Source organism: Lissotriton helveticus, chromosome 2_2, assembly GCF_964261635.1.
Source record: "Lissotriton helveticus chromosome 2_2, aLisHel1.1, whole genome shotgun sequence".
NCBI classification, from domain to species: domain Eukaryota; kingdom Metazoa; phylum Chordata; class Amphibia; order Caudata; family Salamandridae; genus Lissotriton; species Lissotriton helveticus.
In genome coordinates this window covers 444369377-444391646 of record NC_136060.1, presented here as the reverse complement: position 1 = coordinate 444391646, position 22270 = coordinate 444369377, and the positions used below count along the sequence as shown (strand labels likewise).

The following is a 22270-nucleotide window of genomic DNA, read 5'->3' as shown; positions in this document are numbered from 1 at the left end:
GACGGGCGCATTCCTCAATTTAACACAGGGGCCCCCCAGAGTGAACACCGCATGCCTTTTGCCGCCACGGAAATGCATTGCAAAATGCCCATTGTAATATGGCTGGCGGTGTCTCATAGACACCGCCACCATATTCAACATTTACCGCCCCGGCCGCAAGGCGACCGGGACGGAAAGTGGCGGGCGGTGTTTTCTTCCGCCGTCGTCCCCCCGCCATACTAATATGGCGGGGGGGAATTCAGGGAAGGATGTCGGGCGGATTGCCCCAGCCAGGCTGGCGCTGGCTACCGCCAGCCTGGCGGGGGCAATCCGCCCGACATCCTAATAGGCCCCTTGGTGATTACTTATGTAAAAGGATCCTTTTTGCCTGAGAGCACGCTGATTCTTGGATATTTCAATATATAGTATGTTTAGTACTTAGTAAACAACCAATCAGGTTTCTCTTGACAACAGGACTGGTATTGGTCCTTGGGTACCGAAATAGCCGATGAGTAGAAAAGCTCCCTTAGCCAATTAGAGGGCCCTGTTTGTTTTAAATTTTGGTACTGCCAGACACCCGCAACTGCAGGACCAAATTTCCAGATATACCTATTTTTTTGTCTTTTCATGACCACTCCAAGGACCCATTTAAACGTACATTTCTCAAAAATTGCCAAACAGATTTACATCAAATCACAAAAAAGCTTGCTTTCTGAGGGAACTTCTACCTTTTCTGCCAAATTTGGTATAAGTTTCTTCAGTTTTTTTCTGTAGTGATGACGGAAGATTCTTGTGGAAATTAATACAGAAAATCAATGTTTTGGGTGTCCCCTTTTTTCTGTTTTTAGCTCCTACCTGACAGAACACTCTAACATTTACAGAAACCTGCAGTAGATGAACACTTTTCTTGGGCAAAACATCAACTTTTTGAGCAAAACAAAACATGCTCTTCCATTGGAAACCCTGGCCTAGCTATATTTACACAGTGGTGACTGTAAATATTAATAATATATAAGGGTTATAGTACCCCCTGCCAAACATTACAAGGATATTGAAAGTCACCTCGGAGTTTAATAACATTATAAAAGATCCAGGCCTTCGACTCGTATCTTTACAAAGTTATGGAACTCCGAGGTGACTATCTTTATCCTGTACACCAGGGGGCAATTTAACCCTTATAAAATATGGTCACGCCATCAGCATTCCCACAAACCACTTAAAACCTTGGTGCTTAGCTATTTCACATGAGTATGTTTATAAACATGAAGAATAACAATAAAAGCTCAAGTGCAAAATTAAACGCATCAAAAACCTGTTAGATACTTGTGGCAAACTGATATTAGAAACAGTTCAAAACAAGTAAGTTTCTTTTTTTTTAAAAGAAAAGTTGCAGGTGCTCTAAATATGTAGAAACATGCAGAAAGAGTCTAGCTTTTCTCTATCTAAGAAGTGCAAAAAAGTAACATTATTTTTGCTTGTCATTGTAAGCTGTTAAAGCAGAGCAGAAGAAAGAAACGCATCACTTTCTTATTGTTGCTTTAAACAGCTGCCACAATTATGCTCCATGAACCTGAATTGCCTTTCACCTCGGCTGGCATTGTGATGTCAGAACTTGACTGTAATTACTTATATTAGTCTAGATCAGAAATTAAAGACAGCCTTTCATACAGAGATTACAGAATCACCTGTATTATAAATCTACACATGTAGATGGTGTTTAAGGCAGTAGAAACATGCTGCATTGTGGTCACTTCATAACTACTTTGCAGCTGTTTTTGCACGTATGCAAGGTTCTTTAATCCTCAAAATGAAACATGTGGCGAAACAAATTTAGACCATGGCCCCTCTTCTTTCTAAAGTTATGGAACGAAGACACTATGGTAGCACAATCTATATCAAGAATCAAATCATTTATAAACCATATGGTATAGTCCAAAAGCAATGGATACGAATATTTCGAAAGTATAGAAATTATTTGACTGTTTATTGTACATGCTTCAACAATATTATACAGCCACTACCCGTGCAGGTAAGAGCGGTATGGTGGCGGGGTCGGGTGGGGGGGATTTCGACAGACGATGACGAGGGAAAATTAATTATGTATTTAATGTATGTATGATATTCTCATGCTCGCTTCTGACCAAATTGATTTATAATGTGGATAAAACAAAATGGCGTACCTTGCACAAACAGGCAATCATTTGAATGCAGTATTTGCGTTTCTTTTAGATAATTATTGCTTCGTTTTGTGTCTTTTCTTTAGACCCCCGAAGAACTGGAAGATGATTCTGACTTTGAACAGGAAGATTACGATGTGCGCAGCAGAACAAGTGTGCAAACCGAGGACGACCAGCTCATCGCTGGACAAAGTGCCAGAGTGAGTATTAAGCCTAAGGACTGATTGAGCGCCCATCACTGGTATGTTGTGTCATTTGAGTAGAAGGCAGGGCTAGAGAGTTTGAGAAATAAATGTAAAACTAAATATAAATAATAAATAGTTCAACTATTAGTGGACATGGTGATGCAGCTCTGTTTTATCTTCACTATATCAAAGGCCATATTTCTGAGACTTGCACATGTTGAATTTATACTCTACAGAAATGTGTTACAGAGAAGTAACTGCAGCCACACCTTACATTCGATTACCTTATTCATGTGCAGTAGAGAGTGCTTAAAAAAGTGTGGCATCTCCTACTGTATTCATTTTGAAAATGCATATGTTCTCTGGGGCGAGGAGGGATGAAAGCTTTGCCTGCATTTGGGCAAAGTCAGAAATATTAAACTTTTAAGAAGGCAACAAATGTTGCCTGACTTTTTCAGCTTTCCAAGATGCAACATTTAGTGTAACTTAGTGCTTATTATTCCTTGCATTTGAGTTCTCCACCAACCATGGTCAGTGTATCAACCTGCAGGGAAATGGTCATTGAGAGAGGGTTTTCCCCAGTGCCACTCAAGGATTTTTTTTTTTGCAGAGTTTTATACAGCGCGACCTTGACCCGAATTGGGTATCAGAGCGCTTTACATAACACCAGTTAGGTTACATGAGGACATACATTCATTTTTGTTAGGCACAGGGAGATTAAGTGATTTGCCCAGAATCACAGGATGTTTTAGCGTTGTTACCAAGACTCAAGCCCAGATCCCCAGGTCCGAGGTTGAGCGCCCTAGCCGTTAGGCCACCTCCTCTCCACTAAGGGGAAACACCTCATTCGTCAACACTAGAAGACTTCTCTTTCAAGGCAGAAGGGAACGCAAGATAAGCCTCTAATGAGATCAGACAGTAAGTGACTGCCGAGCATCAATGATGAGGTCACGGCCCTAAACGACAAGTTGCGCAAGGCCACTTTTACACTCCATGGAGCATATTTACAAGCCCCTTTCACCACCAGAAGGTCACCTTTGTGGATGCTCCAGTGGCCTAGCGCCATTTTCAATAATTTTCAAGGTGGTCCTCTACTGCAAAGGGTCGTGCGATGGGTGTTGCTTTGGGTTTTCCAGAAACAACACCTATTGCTTTTTGATGCAGTCCCATGTTTACAAGGAGGTGTACATCTGAGGCAGTGGCAAAAACTAACGACATGCAAGAGCAGCAGTTAGAACTGTGCAGAAGGAGAAATGCTTTTATTTTTCCTCTTTTTTGCTTTTTCTATGTGTGCTGCAGCTGCATTCTGCAACACACACAGAAAGAGCAGACAACAATTAATGATTGATTATGTACAGGAAAGTGGCCCTTCCTGCACATACACAATCATTAAATAATGACGATTTGCTACTTCTCTGTGTGCTGCAGAATGCAAGACACATACATGCCTTTTCATGGCACATTTTAGAAGGAGCAAATATTGACACAGTTAGAGGTGAAATCCAATAGCTGCAGGTATTCAGGTGCAGCCATAGAAGTCCGGAGGCCCCAATTTCTGACAATTTGCAAAAAAAAGTGAAACAGGGTTTGAGTTGACACTTCGTCTCAGGGGCAAGTTGTAACACTGGCTGTCTCGTATTAGCCCAAGGGAACGCTCAAAAGCCATCTCACAAAACTTAGACAGAAACCATGAGAAGTATTCTCTCTCAAGAAGACTTAATCCAACCCAGGGAAGGAGCCATTCCCAGGGACACATAAAGGGTGGCATGCTCTCTAACTGTAATTTTAAAGAGTGTGGTCATCTCTCTGGTGATTTGCAATTTTTGTTTAAATAATGACTTGACTCTGGCCAAATCTTGCTCTATTATAGACTCAGGCTGGTGGAAAAGATGTAACTCTGCCAGATAGATCATGCAGCCCAGCCTTCACATAATGCAGCCATTGACTAGATAACTCCCTATCAAACTTCAAGCAGTCTTGAACTATTTCCCTGCTAAAGGCGGAGTACAGATTTGTCCATATGGAACACCATAAAATCTAGGAAGCTAGCTTTATGGTGTCCTTTATGTATTCCATCCCAAGTTCACCATCAGTTATATGGGTGACGCAAGTTGGTGGAACCCACAGGAGTCTTCTTGTCACTCTATTCTTCACATCCTGAAGGGGCTTCGAATTGTATAGCCCCACAGCCCGGTGCCATACATTGAAAAGGGAGGCACTTTTACACGTAGAACCCCAGAAGAGGTATCATTGGTTTATTGCCCATACGCTGGGCTAAGTAAAAAATTTACTCATTAGAACTGGAGAACTTTAGTCAAACTTGTACTCCTGTAGACTTAATATTCCCAACTACAATGCAGAAAGCTCTGGGATCCTTCCGCCTGCAAGCCCGCTCCAACTCCCCCCAAGACTCTCTATAGTTGCTTCTGACTTGTCCTATATGCATCCTTTTATACCAGTTTACACCGACGCACCCTCAGCACATCCCTTGGGATGGTCTTCTGGGCCTCATGCAGAGCCTCAGAGATTTTTCTACATGAATGATCAAACCACAAGGGACAATCAGGCCTGCATTTGACAGATTTCATTAACATGCTCCTTATCACCCGGCCCAGATCAACAAAATGGGAAGAACCATTGTAAGAGCAGTCTAATGGCTCAAGGGAAACAGGAACCAAGGGGCTTAAATGCAGGGCAGCCATGTTTACATTTCTCCAGACCAGGCATCACCCCTGTGTTTTTGTGTCCAGCGATTGTGAGGGCAAAATCGTCGATCCACCCCCCTTATCAAAATGCCTAGTTGTAAAGAAAGGGGTTTTGGTCACTAAATGGGCTTGGATCAATACTAGCCTCCAAAATACAAGTACAAAGGTTCTACTCAACAAAAACATAATTAATTACAGAGGAAATTCCCACCCTCTCAATAGTTATGTTGGAATTATACAGAAGGTAAAATACCTCAGCCGCGTTGAACACATAAAGTAGTTTAAGAGTTGGAGCAAGGCCTGGACCCCTTATCTCTGGGATGGTTGACGCAACCAGTAGGGGAATTTTCGAGGATATGTTGGACATTCTCCACGTGGGTACACCTAAGTTTAGTGATAAAATCTCCCCCAGGATAATGTTAAAGCCATTGCATAAGAAGGCAAAGGGTTCCTTCAAACCTAATTTAAAATCCAGCAGCTCTTTAGGATTGGTAGTTTGATCTGTCCCAAAACACCTGTTATAAAAATTGATTAACCAATACACATACCTTTTGGCCAGTTGGTTAAAAAGGCTTAGATAAGGAGACTATCTACAGGGAACACTGATTAAGTACATTCCTAAATGACTTTAAACCAAGTTGTTAGCCCTGGTTTGGCCCACCCTGCAGTAGCGCAGACTGCAGGGACTTAGAATGACTGGTATACATCTAATATCATTTCCTTGGTAGCCAAGGTCTCCTGAAATAATTGAATGTTATGTTATGTTATGTTATGTGCGTACTCTTTTATAGCGCACGGCTACCCAAACGGGTGTCCCGGCGCTTTAGCAAAGAGATCAGAGACCAGTATATCCGGACAGCAACTCAGGAGGTCATGGCGATCACGCAGAAAAGAGCCACGTCTTTAGCTCCTTTCTAAACGTCAGGAGACTATTGGCTTTCCGTAAGGAGATCGGAAGCCCATTCCAATGGAGGGCCGCTAGATAGCGGAAGGACCGACCACCCATCCGAGCACGTTTAATAGACGGGACCACAACCGTGGCAGATGAAGCCGATCGCAGCACCCTCCTTGGAACATAAAAGGCCAGTCTCTTCTTGATGTACATAGGGCCTACAGAGTGCAGGGCTTTAAAAGCCAGAGTCAGAGTTTTAAAAATAACTCTTTTAGAGATCGGTAGCCAATGTAGCTCCTTAAGCAAACCAGAGGCTCTGGCTCTGCGTGGAAGGCCAAAAATTGCCCTTGCAGCAGAGTTTTGGACTATCTGCAATGTTGCCAACAAGTATTTCGGCAGGCCCGCATACAGTGCATTAGCATAGTCAAAACGTGATCCAACTAATGCCTGAACTACAATTTTCTTGTATTGCAGTGACAGCAACGGTAAAAATTTTCTAAGCATCCGCAGGATGCTGAAGCATTTCCCTGATAGTGCATTAATCTGGGATCTAAATGACAGATCAACGTCACAGATCACACCCAGATTTTTGGCCTGCATTGATACCGTTTCTGGAGGAAACATGTCTTGAGGCCACCAGGATTTCCAGCATGGGTCCGGAGCACAGCCAAAAAAGAGCAACTCAGACTTGTCTGAGTTGCATTTAAGGCTATGTTGTTGGAACCACGAAAAAACGGAGCCAAGGCAGTCCCTGATTCTTGCCCCATCAAACGCCTCTCCCTTCCTGCAAATAAACAGGAGCTGGGTGTCGTCAGCGTAGGATATGACCTGGGCACCAAAAGCCTCCGCCACCGCCGCCAGAGGGGCCATATAGATATTAAAAAGGATGGGGCTCAGAATGGATCCTTGAGGAACCCCCACCCCTAGCGACGGCATTTCAGCGGAGAACGGTGGTGCCCAGATCACCTGTCGGCGGTCAGATAAAAAAGATCTAAACCAGTCCAACACCGTCCCGCGGAACCCGATCTCCTGGAGTCTTAAAAGGAGACCGTCATGCGGGACGGTGTCGAAAGCCGCCGACAGATCCAGCATGACTAGTACAGCCTTACCTCCTAGATCGAGCGTCTCCCTGATAGCTTCTGTGACCTCCAGAAGGGCTGTCTCTGTGCTATAGTTAGCACGAAACCCCGACTGTGTGTCATGAAGAAGGTTGTTGCTCTCGATGTAGTTGGTAATCGAGAGCTGCACGTGTTTTTCAACAACCTTAGCTAGAGCAGGGAGAAGGGATATCGGTCTGTAATTAGCATGCGTCAAGGGATCTAAATTTGGCTTTTTGATTAGAGGCAAAATCAGTGCATGCTTCCATGCCAGGGGAACCACTCCCGTAGACAAAGACATGTTCATCAGAGGGTTCAGCAGGCTGTTAACAGATGCAGCTACTCTGCCCAAGAATTTAGCCGGACAGGGGTCCATAGGAGAACCTGATTGCAGTCGAGATAGAAGATCAAACGAGGTTAAACAGGTCATTTGAGGGAATGTTGAAAAGGAGGGCATGGTATCTTCACTCAAGGAGGTGAAAGTAGAGCTATGTACTGGCAATGTGGGGTCTACAGCAGGGAAAGACTCCTGAATAGTCTTAATTTTTTGAGCAAAAAAAACTGCAAGCTGTTTTATCCACTCTTCAGAGTGAGAGTGGGCAGAAGAACAGGCAGCAGGTGAAGTGAACTCTTTAACTATTTTAAAAAGCTCTTTACTTGTATTGCTGGCTTCGTCTATTCTATGTTCCAGATAGCTTTGCTTACTCTCGGCAATCTGTTTGTGATACGTTTTGATCATATCCTTATATCTTTGTTTATCCTCACAATCATATTTTCGTCGCCAGAGCCTTTCAGTTTTTTTACACTCTTGGCGCATTAATCTTAATGAGGGGGTAAACCATGGAGCAGAGGCCAAGTGACAAGCTGAGTTAACTGTCTTCACAGGGGCCAGTTCATCGAGTCTATCAGTTAGCCACTTTTGCACCACCTCCAGGTTTGCCTCGAGATCAGCAGTGAACTCGCAAGGATGAAGGCGGAAAGCTTCAGTCATTGCTTCCACCGAAATACGGTGGAAGGCTCTAGATCGTCGGAACCCATTACTCTGTCCTCTCTGCCCTGTAGTAGTATGAAAAGGAATTTCAAAATTTATCATAAAGTGATCAGACCACAGCACTGGAAGTGGGGATGATACTTCAATCAATTTGGTAGAGAAGATTTGATCTAAAATATGCCCTTTACTATGGGTAGGGCTATTAATATAAGGGACAAGACCAAGCAATGCCGCGACATCTTGGATTTTAACTGCATTTGGATCCGTTACAAGATCCATATGGAAATTAAAATCCCCTAACAAAAGACAATGCGCCGAGCGCATACAGGGAATGGAGAGCGCGGCTTGTACATCTTCAAAAAAAGTACCAATAGGACCGGGTGGTCTGTAGACAAGAAGTCCAGTGCATGTCTGGCGAGATGAAAGAGACAGCTTGAAGCCGATGGCTTCACAACCAGATATATTGTCTATCACAAAAGAGGAACAAATTAGGTCCTTTTTCACAATAAGCGCTACACCTCCTCCTCTCCCCCCAACTCTATCACTTCTGAGGATGGTATAATTCGGGGGTAGTGCTTTTGCCACATCCGGGCCTGAGCCTTCCCCGAGCCATGTCTCCGTTAGGAACAGACATGAAAGTTGAGAGTTGGAAAGCAAATCCCAGATGTCCGTGGAATGTCTACCAAGCGACCTGGTGTTCAAGAGAGCGCATTGGCAGTATTGGGAAGGGGGTGGTGCCGATAGTTCCAAAGAGACAGCTGGCCGCCAGCCACAGGTCAAACAACCTTTCCTCAAAACCCGCTTACCCGGTGGTAAACAATGGCACAGCGGAGAGGGGTGACGCAAGGCGAACAGCTCAGCAAAGCCGTAGACAATCATCCCAGAAACGATGGAAAACAATAGTATACACAACAACAATAAAAGAGTGTGACAGAGTCCTGCCTCGACGCGGCCGTGAATGTCATGTTCCAGTATATCATTCTCCCAGTCTTCACAGCCCAGTGTATTAGCTAAACCTGCTATATTACAAAAAAGAGAGTTGACACCAGATTTTAGGTTCCCGAGGTGGGTGTGCCTGGTATCAAAACCCCCTCTGGGTTGTTCCCGTGAGTGGAGACAGGGAACTGGACCATTAGTGTGGTGGGAGCATTAGAAGCGGCCCTAGACTCCTCAACAGAATACAATGCTAGTACAATGGGTATACTGAGTCAGTCATATGTAGACAGGTCCCCTAGGTGTATGAATCGGTTAGATACAGGCACACCAAAATGAGAATACAACACAGGCATCAGCAACGGCAGGTCCCTATAAAACAAAAAAAGAAGTGGGACCTTACTCTTGCCCTGATAAAGGTGTGATTGCCCTGCATACCCTGGCACGTGTCTTGCCAACCTAGGGTTCCTGATACTAATAGTAATAATAATAATAATAATAATAATAATAATAATACAATCTCCTTTAAGCTCCTTATGCATTTTTCCAACCCAGCCCACCCACCTGGCTATTAAAAATATCTAGCAATCAGCCACCTTGAAATATGTTGATCCAGTTAAGCCAGTGGTCTACCTTGTAATTCAATTCCATGGGGGACTCTTTCGCATTTTGGGGCAATATGGAGACATCAGCTAGACTGGCCAGAAAGGGGCAGGGTGCCGGTGGGAAATCACACCTGGAAAGCCCCCCCTGAAGTGGCCAAAAGTGCCCCTTGGAGCCAAGGGGGGTTTCTACTGATCCAGGGCCTTGGCCAGGCAAGACCTGACCTGATCAGTTTACAGGGATGTCTTTAGTGGGGTCCTGTGAAGAAGGGGCTATTAAGTTATCTGGATGAGTAGCTGTACAGGGCATTTTGATCAAAGGGACAACCCTCTCTTCCTAGATGGGGGTCAGTTGAGCCTCTGGGGTTGGGCGCATCTAGTAAAGTCAGAGCTGGAGGCTTTCATGGTATCGGAACCAGACTCAGAATTGGCATAGGCACCCTCGCCCCTCCCATTGCCATTAACTCTGCAGCCCACCCTCCCACATTCCGTGGTGGACAGTTTACTTGCCTGAGCCTGTCAAAAAACAAAACTACATTTTAGAATCAATTGCTTCCACATGTTCTTTGCCCAACTGCATGAGGAGGGCTTCCAAGACTAATTTACAGGAAAGAGGAGTGTCTTGTGGAATGTCTGGACATATTAATGTTTTTCTTTGGGGACAGATGTTTTTTCTTAGAGTGTTTTGCCATGCGGTACCCCAAGACCCATCAGCCAGAGGACATTTGAGGTGGGGTCTGTTCTGCCTGCACCTGCAACCACTTCAGCAGCCCTAAAAAATATATTTGGCCATCGTGCAGTGCGGCGAGGGTTTTGCAATGGGGACCACGAGTCTCAGCAGCCTGAGGACTTTGGAGGCGAGGTCTGTTCTGTCCCCACTTGCCACCACAGGAGCCCTTAAAAGTGCATTTGGCCGACCTGCAGTGCAGGGAGTATTTTGCATCGAGGACCACAAGTCCGATCGGCCTGAGGACTTTGGAGGTGGGGTGTGTCCTGCCCACATCTGCCACCACTTCAGCAGCGCTATAAAGTGCACTTGGTCATCCTGCAGCACAAGGAATCTGGGGACCAGGAGTCTGATCAGCCTAAGGATTTTAGAAGCGGTTCTGTCTTGCCCTCACCTGCCACCATTTCAGCAGCGCTATAAAGTGCATTTAGGTGTCCTGCAGCACAGGACATGTGCTGTGCTTGGGCATGTCCTGTTCCCGCCAGCACCAGCAGGAGCCGGTGTGGGGCCACCCCCCTTGACTTTGTGGTTCCTGAAATGAGACACTTGCTGACCGTCCTCCGGTAGAAACCCCTCCTTTATACATCTTTTTGCTTTGATAATTCCTCTCCTATCATCTGGTTTGTATCTGGGGATCATCCTATATATCACTTGGTGGAACTTGATCACCTGTGTCAACCTAACCCGGGTTGCAGAGGAGTGGTGCGTCCAGGGTGCTACCAGTGTGTGGTACTGGGGACCCTTTTTGTATGATGATTAAGAGTAAGCTGGGCCTGAGTATGGAGGGGGCAACAGCAGCAAAGAGAGTGGGTCTATTGGATGGTTACAAATAAAATGCAGTGCACACCTTGAACAATGGGATGTGCTGTGTGGAGAAGTGCTTATCATCTGTCTTGATGAAACCTAACCTTGACAGACCTAACAGGGTGGCACAGGAAAACAGTGCTTCTTGCTCTAATTCTGCAGGCCCACCCACTGTCCTGTTACTGCCCAATCCCTGTCATCCCCGGAGACTAAGAACTTTACCATTAAATATGTTTTTCAATTACAACTTATTTGAATGTAAATACTATATGGTTGGATATTCTAAATCAAAAAAGGATCACTTATTAAATGTAATAAAGTAGCTCATTGTTAGTCAATGGGAGAGTTAGGCATTATAACAATGAAAAAAGACTTTTTGAGTTTTTTACTGTCAGGACTTGTAAAATTCAAACCTGCAAGTAAGGTTTAGGCCTGACAAAAGGTTCATTTTCCCAGCTCAAAATGGCTGTTTAAAACATCACTGGGGGCTCCAGTGGCACGCCTGAGGCAAGTTTTAAAGAGCTCATTTAGTGGGTGGAACAATGAGTGTTGTTTGCCAACTAGTAGCATTTAAGTTACAGGCCCTGTGTACATGTAGTACCATTTACTGAGAACTTATAAGTAAATTAAATTTACCAATCAGGTTGATGTCAAATGTACCATGTTTTAGTGGGTGAGCACATGCACTTTATCACTGATTAGCTGAGAAAATGTGCACAGAGCCATAATGCCAACAAAATGGGCTCAGAAACAGATGGCAAAAATCTGGGGGTGACCCTGCAAAAAGGGCCACGTCCTACAGAGACTATGTGTCAAATACTTATGCAGGACATGACCAGTAATAAAGTGAAAGCACACTACAAGAAAAAACCTAAACCAATGTATGAACAGAGTCTTCATTAGTATAAATAAAATGATACCATAATGACAAAAATCCAGTCTGTGGAACCGGAGATATTCATTTTTCAACTTTCTAGTGAAAATAACACCTAAAACCACAAAGCGCCACTCACAATCATTTGGTCGTACTAGATCAGGGAAAGCACAAGTACAGGCTGACAACAAAGGAGCTCGGATTGGATAAAGGGACCACGTTAGTCCTGCTAAAAATATTACCTTCTCAAAGCCAGGCGTGAATAGTTCTGTTCGCAGTTGTGGAGCCACAAGCAGCAGGGAGAGTGACACAGGTGGTCGTCACTGTAGCGCGAAGATCAGGTCAGGTGTTGCGGGCTGTCATCGGTGTAGTGTAGAGTACAGAATTTACATTGCTGGTCGTCACTGGTTATTGCTTTTGCGCAAAGAGCAGGTCTCTCCAGAGCTTTGTGTTGCCAGTCATCATGGGCGGCGGAGAATTGCAGGGAATGGGCCTGTTAATGGGTGCTAACAACCCAAACTTCAGGGTTTCATCTTTTTGCCTTGGGAGAAGCCCAAACTGATTCCAGCCAAGTGTCCACTACCTGAGGTGGCCTGGAGGGCACCTCTTTGGGACCAGAATCTCACTTCAGCAGTAGCCAGCTGGGCTCAGACGAATATACGAAGTTACATTGTGGTGTGCACACCGCAATACCTTTACAACGCAGGCATTACAACGCAAGTCATTACAACGACTTGTGCTGGAGGGCGCTGCACTTAGGAATAGTATGATTTACTATTCCAACTCCAGCCTACGTTACAGTAGGGAAGGTGTTGGAATAATAAATCATACTATTCCTTAGCTTAGAGCGCCATCAGGCGCAATTCATTGTAATGACTTGCGTTGTAATGCCCGCATTGTAAAGGTATTGCGGTGTGAACACCGCGATGTAACCGATGTTTCCTGGCTCAGACAGGCCCAGGCAGGTCCAGTGCCGCAGGTCAGCTGGGCAGTTACACAGAAGCCTCTGGAGCTTCTTTGTCACTGTAGCTCACACAAGTCAGCCAGCTGACCCTTGGAGTCACTCAGGATTAGCCTGGGCTGAAGTTAAGCTGGTCCAGTCTTGCTTCTCATATGTCAAGGCAGACCTCAGCATCAGGGAAGCAGGGAAGTCCCTCTGTAATGTCCCCAGGTCCAGGAGTGTTCTAAAGAGTGGGCCAAGAGGTCCCATATTTATAGCTGGAACCAGCCTTTGTATGAGGGGACTCCCTGTTATACCCCCACATCTGGTTCTGGAAAGTTCATCCCCTTCTTCTGCCAATGCTCCAAACTGTCTGAGGTGATAAAAGACAGGGACTGCCTTGTGTCATAATGCTTTGTGTGTATTGGAGGCAAAGCCTTGTGAAGTGTAAGTGACACTGGATACAGCCGCTCCTAGTCATCCTGCTAGGATGGCCCATCTTTACACATCTAAGCTCCCTTCATGTTACTGTCTTGAAGCAATACACAAATATCCAACGTCAGAGCCACTCACAGTCATGTGCCCTAGGATACTGGCAGAAGGCCCATATGGTTAGGACAGGAAAATGCCAGCTTCTAAAAGTGGCATTTTCATAATTGGGATAGTTGGGATAGCTCAACCCAGAAGAGAGGCTCACCCCCAGTTGGAGCATAAACATTAAGGAAAGAGATTGGAACACCTTTAAGAGATACTTTGGCATAAGCCCATCTACCGTTAGCATCCGATTCCTGGGAAATAAGCGCAAGAGGAAGCGACTTGCGACACAAGATTGCTACACCATTACACTTACCATCACCATGAGAGTAAACCACCTCACCCACCCAACCTCTTTTAAGTTTGGCACATTCATTGTCCGAGAGATGAGTTTCCTGCAAAAAAGCCACATCAACATTCAACTTGGCTAGATGGGAAAAAATACGTTGACGCTTAATTGGAGAGTTGATACCCTTAACATTCCATGTGATTATATTCAATGACATTGCATGTAAATAAAACAATGGCTATCAAAATGACAAAATTGGAGAAAAATACCCATGAAAAAATAATGGAAGTACCAGAAATGAGTTGTCATCAGAAACGAAGAGAAGGAAATAGGAAATTTCAGGTGGAAAATGAGAGGAGGAAAGGAAAAGATGTAAAGAGAAAAAAGAAGATGGAAAAACATTGGAATGAGGGAAGCAAAGATATATAGCTGGAAAATTATGGTAGGAAGAAAAGCGTTACCCATGCAAAAAAGGGGAATAAAAAATTCAAAGAGGGGAAAACAGAACAAGGAGAGGGACATAAGGGAGAAACAAAAGGAGGACATACCTACGAGAGAAAAAAGTAAGAAAAGACAAAGGAAGAACATACCTACAGAAGGAAAAAACAAGAAGGTATCGAGGGGGGATGGGGCCACACAGGTAAGGCAACACATCCAGGGTCAGCTGCGCAGGATGCCAGGGAGACATCATCAGATGAGGGAGAGTTCCTGTGGAGACTGGAAAGGAAGACATGGGATTAGATTACAAACGCAAGTCGGAGAAGAGGATAAGCAACAATCAACATCAATACAATACAACTCCAAGAGAGTAACTATCGAAAAAGTAAAACATTGTAACTAGGTAGAACATGGTCAAGAAGCAAGAGCAATATGTAGGTAAGGAAGACTGCATCTCAGCCGGGGAAGGAGGAGGAAGGACCAGAGGAGTCCATAGCGGCAGTCTTATGTGCGTTGATGAAGCTCTGCAGTCGCACTGGATCTTCATAGGTAGTCGTCTTGTTGTTGTAGGTGATTTTGAAAAAACACGGATGATAAAGGCCATATCTAGCACCCATGGAACGAAGATCGTCTCTCATGCCTAGGAAGGCCTTCTGGCGATTAGCAGTTGCTTTTGCATAATCCTGGGCAAAGAACAGAGAGGAGCCGGACCATGTTAGTTCTGGAGAGGCCTTGGCAGCTAATAAAACCTTTAAAAGATCAGTGTACTCCAGGAAGTAGAGAATGACACCTCTTGGATGTTGTGATAAAGAGGCAGAAGCAGGTGGACGACCTAGGCGATGGGCACGCTGGATGTTGAGAACCGTGCCATCTGGCAGACAAAGCAATTTGGGAAGGAAGGACTTGAAGAAAGCAAGCGAGTCTGAGCCCTCAAGACCCTCTGCCAGACCATAAATGCGAAGGTTGTTCCGACTATTCCTATTTCCCAACTCCTCCACCTGCTTCTGGAGAGAACACACCTGCGAATTTAGATGGGATACCGTGGAGCAAGTCTCCTGAAATGAAGCAACAGTGTGTTCAACTGAGGAGACCCTTGTTTCAATCTGCGACCAATTGTTGGTAAGAACTTGAAGCTTGGCATTTGTTTCCTCCATAAAGGGACGCAGGGAGCTTATTTCCTCCAAAAAAGGGCGGAAAGATCGTATCTCCTCCAACACAAGTTCCATGGAGACAGGCGCAGACTGTTTGGATGGCGAAGGAGGATCTTTCTTCAATCTTTTGACGTTGGTTTTCCTCGTAGCAAGTTGAGAGGACTCCATGGTTGTATCCGAGACAGAGGACGCAAGAGGATCTTCCAATTTAGAGAAAGCAGAGAACACTTTGGAATTTTTCACAAAGGCAACCTTTGTCGTTGAGGAAGATAAGCGCGACATAGACTTAAGTCTCCCCATAGAGAGATAAACCAGAGTATGACAGTCATACAGCGCGCGCTAGCTTGCTGTGAAGCGAGAAATGTCACAGAGAAGTGCGGATGAGTTATGAAGAGGTTCCCTGAAGGAAGAAATAAGTCACCATTGCCAATGAAGTAGGTCACTCATTAAAAGAGCCAAACATGTGGTGCAAACAGGCAGCTAACAGGACAAGAACTGGGTCATAGACATGAGAATTATGACAGCAAGCAGAGGTAAGTTAAGCTGCAAGAAAGACATATCCAGCGCTAAACGTGCTTGAGGAGCTGCAGGAAGCGTGGTACCTTGAGACTGAAGTATATACCTTGCGTCAGGCAGTTGAAACATATAATGTCTTATCCATCATGAGCTCTAAAGTAAGGACGTGCCATCATGCCAAAGGACGAAGTTGCAACTCACAACATCAACAGCAAGGTCTCATGTAGTGCTGGGCATCCAAACTTAAGCAAGGAACAGCTTCTGGCGCCACAAGAATTAATATGCCAAAATCAGGGACAGAGCAGAAGAGCACCTACCATGTCATAAAATGGCTGATGGAAAGAGCTGTGAAGTGGCATCAAATCTCCGTATTCCTGAAGTAGCAGAAAAGGTTACCAGTTCCAGGGATAATTTGAGATAAATTCGAGTGATAGAAGATAAAACCGGGCCAAATGCAAAGCCGCGTCAAGCAGGGAACTTAATGCGCGGGTGTAAGAGAGTAAATGCGTCTGACATCACAAAATGGCGAACGCACTCGTAGTGGCGTCGAAGGACTTACTAAAGCAAAATTGTCCGCTCCTATGGCGAGTAAAGTCACTTCGGAAACCGCATGAGTGCCGTGAAGTGTTCCGCTACAGCAGCATGCCGTCCGAGCAGGAAAAGATGATCCACAAACGGTACATCTCCAGAGGCTTCAGCGGAGCTTCACCAGGGCGCCGCCATCACCATCGGGCGCCAAGCCACGCCCCCCCTGCCTGCTGCTTTTGACATAATCCAAACATGTTGCAGCTGGTTTTTACCGGCGTGCGATAACTATCAGACCAATCAATGCTCCACTCGAAACGACAGCTAATGAGGCAACACCACCAACAGGAGGAGTATTAGAGATCCAAATAATATCCCTGAAATTTGAGTATGAAACGCCAACCACAGGGGCTTTGCAGTGGCCATGATACAACATGGGTAGGCATCGCCGGACTGGGAGCCCAAAACAGCTGTGAACATTTTAACGGACCAGCCCCCCACCCCGCTGCTTTTGCTACCACAGGACAATATGGTAGCACCGCTGCAAAACCAGCACTCTATAACAAAGAAAGCTCCCACCGCTGCAAATTCGGCCTCCACCCTTGCAGCCTTCTGGGAAAACGCCAGATGCCTGTTACGGTCAGTCCCGCCCTGTGGTAGGGGCCATGCAAAATCAGCCCTTTAAACAACATACAGGCATATGCATCAACGGAAATACCTCCCGGTAAAACAGCGATTCGGAAAAACAGGCCGATACCGACCGCAAAACCATAAATTGCAATGCATCAAACCGAAAATCGGAAAAAAATAAAGAACCGCTAAATGGCCCCGCGGTAAATTACCGAATCGTTAAACAGACATTCGGAAATACCGAACCACAAAGCAATAGTTCGGAAATACCGAATAGGCAATAACGAATGGAAATGGTATGCATGAACAGTCGCTAATACCGGAAATCCCCAAAATCGCTATTTAGCATGAGCAAAATAAGGGGAATCACAATCAGGAGGTAAAGTTAACAGAAGGACAGAAAAAAAAATTTAAACCCCATCAGCAGGTGCTGACAATCAGTTACCCTTCATAAATGCCCTGGGAAACCCCACATGTACACCAAAATGGCTGCCCTGTACGTGCTTGCTAGGAGGTGGAGGATCAACGCCCAGGCCCAGCGCAGGAGGATGATACAGGACAGGATCTTCAGGGTTCGCATCACTTTGCTGGGGCAGACCGAGGAACAGGTGTACGTCAAGTACAGACTGAACCGTGCCATGATAATGCACCTAATAGCAGACCTGACACCCTTACTGCAGCACGAGACCCGTCGGACCAACGCCATACCTGCCCATGTGCAGGTGCTATGCTGCCTGCACCTGCTTGCATCTGGAAGCTTCCAGGGGGTAATAGCTGAGACAGGAGGCGTGTCGCAAAGTGCCTTATCACGCTTTTTCCACCGGTTTCTAGAGGCCATGCTGACATTTCTCAATCGCCACATCACCTTCCCCAGAACCCCCCAGCAGCTAACCCGCACCAAACGGGAATTCTACCAGGTGGCACAATTCCCCCATGTCATCGGGTGTGTCGACTGCACGCATGTCCCCATCTGTCCTCCATCAGCCACCGAATACATTTACCGCAACCGGAAATCGTATCATTCAATAAATGTTCAGGTGGTGTGCAATGCCAAGTTGATCATTACCGACATTGTAGCCCAATTTCCCGGGAGCACACATGACGCCTACATTTTCCGTCACTGTGGCCTCCACAGGCGCCTGATCAACGGAGAATTCGGAGAGGGACACCTACTAGGTACAAATAGCTGCATCATCGTACTCCCCATCCACTCCTTCCCCACATGTATAATTCCATTAATGCTGATTACCATTCTCTCCCCATCCTGCAGGTGACAGCGCATACGCATTGCGTGAATATCTCCTCACGCCCTATCTCAACCCAGCTACCCCGCAAGAGCAGCGCTACAACAGGGCACACATCAGTACTAGGAATGTGGTTGAGCGAACATTCGGCATCCTGAAGAGCCGCTTCCGAATACTGCACAAGACTGGAGGTGCTTTGCAGTACGACCCAGTGACCTGCTGCCAGATAATTGCTGTGTGTGCCATCCTGCACAACATCGCCACGCGCATGGGGATACACATAGAGGTGGAGGGAGAGGAAGAACTGCGTGCCCAGCAACCCCCCCCACAACACCAACAGGCACATGTGCCCAACACAGCTGAAGGGCAAAGGAGACGGGCATACATCACACGTAATCATTTCTGAGACAGGTAAGAGAGTGACTTGACAACAGGATCAGTTTTGCAAGGGTTTAATGGGCATGGACACCTGACTGGTGCAGAAAAACGTAACACAAACAAGCTGCTGCCGCAGCGAAAAAAACTAGCAATGTCCCTTCTCAGAACAGGTGGCGCGTGAGGCACTTTGGTCTGTCCATGGTTACCTCACCAAGGACAGTGTGACTATGCCACATGTTTACTTCCGTTTGCCGCGTACCCCCAGTCTCTTGTCCTGTGACTCCTCGGGTTGTACACGATGGGAGTCAGTGGCAGTTGCACTGCGGCCACTGCGCCTCCTCACGCTGGTGTCCGGCAGGGAGACGCTGCTGACACTGGAGGCTGCCTCACTCCCCTCTTCCGCCCCCAGACTGCTGACACTGGCTGACCCTGGCTGCAGTTGCTCCACTGCAGTGGTCACCCTCTCAAGGGCCTTTGCCACATCCCCACATAAATGACCAAGATCCACTTGCAGGGACACGGACCTGCGTGACAGCACAGCCGTGCTGTTGCACATCTTATTGATGGCCTTGTTTGTGGTATTCACTGCCAGCATGACCTGCCTGTGACGCCGGCGCTCACTCCTTTGGCCTGCGAGTATGGCACGTGTCAGTTCTTGCAGGCACAGCTTGATGTCTTTGTTGCCCGCAGATACGGCAGTGGTGTGCTCACGCACTGCGGCAGTCATGTAGCCTAGTTTGTTGCATAGTTGTGTCATGCTGAGTTTCATGGCACCCATGTGTCTCCCCTGCAGGCGCTGGACACGCAGCATCCGGGCCTCCACTACTCCGTACCCTCCGGACAGATCGACCGGTCTTGCAGCAGCCCGACCCGGGGACACAACCCTCTGCCTGATGCGCTGTCGGCCTGCAGTGTGGCTGGTTGGAGTGACGACAGCCTGGCGTGGAACATTTGGGTGTGATGAAGATTGATCTGACTCCATCACGGACAGGGCGGCAACATCTGCTCTGTGGCTCTGCGGAGTGGGCAGCACTGGTGGTGGTGGTGTCTTGGTCCGCGAGGGTGGTGGTGGTGGTGTCTTGGACTGGGAGGATGGTGGTGGTGGTGGTTGCTTCGGCCGGGAGGACGGTGGCGGTGGTGGTTGCTTCGGCCGGGAGGACGGTGGCGGTGGTGGTTGCTTCGGCCGGGAGGACGGTGGCGGTGGTGGTTGCTTCGGCCGGGAGGACGGTGGAGGTGTTGTCCGGCGTGGTGGTGAAGGGGAGGACATGACTTCAGCTCCCTCTGAGCACTCCGCTTCTGACAACACTGGCGTCTCTGAGATGACAAGGTGGCCACTGTCGTCTGAATCGATGGGGGATGCATCTGTGTGTGAAACAGTGCATAGTTAATATCATGGTATGGTATGTGACAATAGCTGTGGCATCTCACAATAAATTACTTTTGTTGACTGACATTTGACCCTTGGCAGCTGTATTCATCTCTGGGCTCAGGCATGCACCCATTCATGTATTGACTACATCTCCCATGGTGCAACACAGTGGTGAGGGTGTGTGTGTAGGGCAACGCTACATGTGCACTGGGTCTGGCATGGGGGAGTGGGCAGGGACTACGTACACGCTGCATCGTTACGCTGGCATGCCTCTTACCTTGTCCTCCTTCCGCAGCACCTGAGGTGTCCAGACTTGTGACCCCCACAACAGCTTCACGTTCTATGGTGGCCTCCACTAGATCCTCCAGGTCAGTGTTAGGCGTCACGTTTGATGGTCCCCCTCCTGTGCCAGCAGCATCCCTGACCCTCTGCGCAATCTTCTCCTTGGCCCTCTTACGCAGGTCGTACCATCGTTTTTTGAGGTCGTCGATGCTGCGGTGGGTGACTCCGCAGGCATTCACCTTGTCCATGATGCGCAGCCACATCTTCCTTTTTTCTGCCTCTGGCACCTTAAGCGACAACTTGCCAAATATGCGATCATGGTTGCTGCTCACACTCTGTATGAGGATTTCCAGCTCCTTATCTGAAAACTTTCGTTTTCGCTTTCGGGATGTGTCCTTTCCATGCTGGGGGGCCTCCTTCTCCATCCTGTCCTGCTACCTTTTTCCTGCTTGCTTCTGGTTCAGTGTGGGACCTCAGCTCCTGAGCTCTGCCTCCTCCTCTGTGCAACTCCGGACACTGAATGCAGCGTGGGTGTCCTACTTCCTGGTTGTGATGTCATCAGCCTGCTTCCGAAGCGTCGCGTTATTTTCCCGTTTTCGGTATTACCGATTCCGCTATTACCGGATCCGGTAATACCGACTCGGTATTTCCGATTACGGTTTTTGTTACTCGCGCTGGCGTTTACTCGTTCTTTATTAGCGATTATTACCGACTCGGTATTTTTTACCGATTACTTTGATGCATCGCGGTTTGCATGTTCATATTAGCGATTCGTTATTTTTCGGTATTACCGACTGGTATTTACGAACGTTGATGCATATGCCAGTAAATGCAGAGCAGATGTTGTCATCATCATTCTCATAACTTTGAAACCTTAGGGCCTCATTTATGAGGCCGTGCGTCACTTTTACGCCGCCGGTGCGTCACTTTTTGTGACACATCAGCAGTGTAAAAAATGTGCCTTGTTGCACCATATTTACAAAGTGACGCATCTAGGTAGATGCGTCACTTTGTAAACCCCTGCGCTACATTATACCTACGCCAGGTATAATGTATGCATGGGCGGCGTTCTGATGCAAGAAAGGGTCATAGAAGTGACGCAGTGAATTCTATAAGATTTCACTGCGCCACTTCTAGGACACAAATGCGTCAATTTCTTACGCCTGCCTCACAGCAGACGTAAGACTGACGCAGGCCCTTTCACATGGGGCTTGCCCATGTGAAAGGACACATTGCTGGAGTTGCGTCACTTTTGTGACACACTCCAGCAATGCGTCACTTTTGCGCCATACAGATACGTCAGAAATACTGACGTATCTGTAACTCCTTGCGCCATGATGCGTCATACTATAAATATGACGCGTCATTGGTGTCGCAAGGAGGGCGCAGTGAAAAGTGACGCATCGCTGTTTTCACGCAGCGATGCGTCACTTTGCATAAATGAGGCCCTTAGTGCTTTATTTTGTTTTGGCCAAGCATAGATTACAACAATTCGTCTAAAGCTGTAAGTGTTGCAGTTAAAAGTATGAACGATTGTCTCTGCCACTAAAGTATTTCCGGACGAAAATAAGCCAGCACATCAGCAAGTCATGTTTTACAATTACCTGACTTACTGTGCTTGCAGTTTGCCGCAGGAAACATCATTTAAAGTCTTTGAAAAGTCTGACTATAAGCTGAATTGAATTCCTCATTTTTTTAACTCTTTCCCTCCATTAAAATATGCCTTTTTATGTGAATCTTCCTTGCATTGAAGTTACTGAAAATGTCCTAATCCTCTGTAAGCACAACACATTGAAACACTCTGATTAATTGTTGTGAAATATGCTTCTGTCAGAAGAGATTTTCAAAGGAATTTGAGGTTCTCAGATAAATAGTCGTTGATACTAAAGAAGGTGTAATACTTCTGATTACAGTCAATGTCAGCGCTTCCTATTGTCGTACAAATGCTTTGAAATGTGATTGAAACTGTTTCATAATTGAACAATCTTCAGACGTCACCTTGATTTTA

General features: G+C 46.5%; 1 protein-coding gene across 1 annotated transcript in view; it reads left to right on the top strand.

Annotated features, from left to right (window-relative positions):
• CTNNA2 (catenin alpha 2) overlaps nucleotides 1-22270 on the top strand; it is a 2858593-nt gene that overhangs the window by 2556786 nt on the left and 279537 nt on the right. The window contains exon 14 of the mRNA XM_078679035.1: nucleotides 2243-2356. Within this exon, the coding sequence (XP_078535161.1) occupies nucleotides 2243-2356 (114 nt within the window). The remainder of the gene's footprint in view (nucleotides 1-2242; nucleotides 2357-22270) is intronic.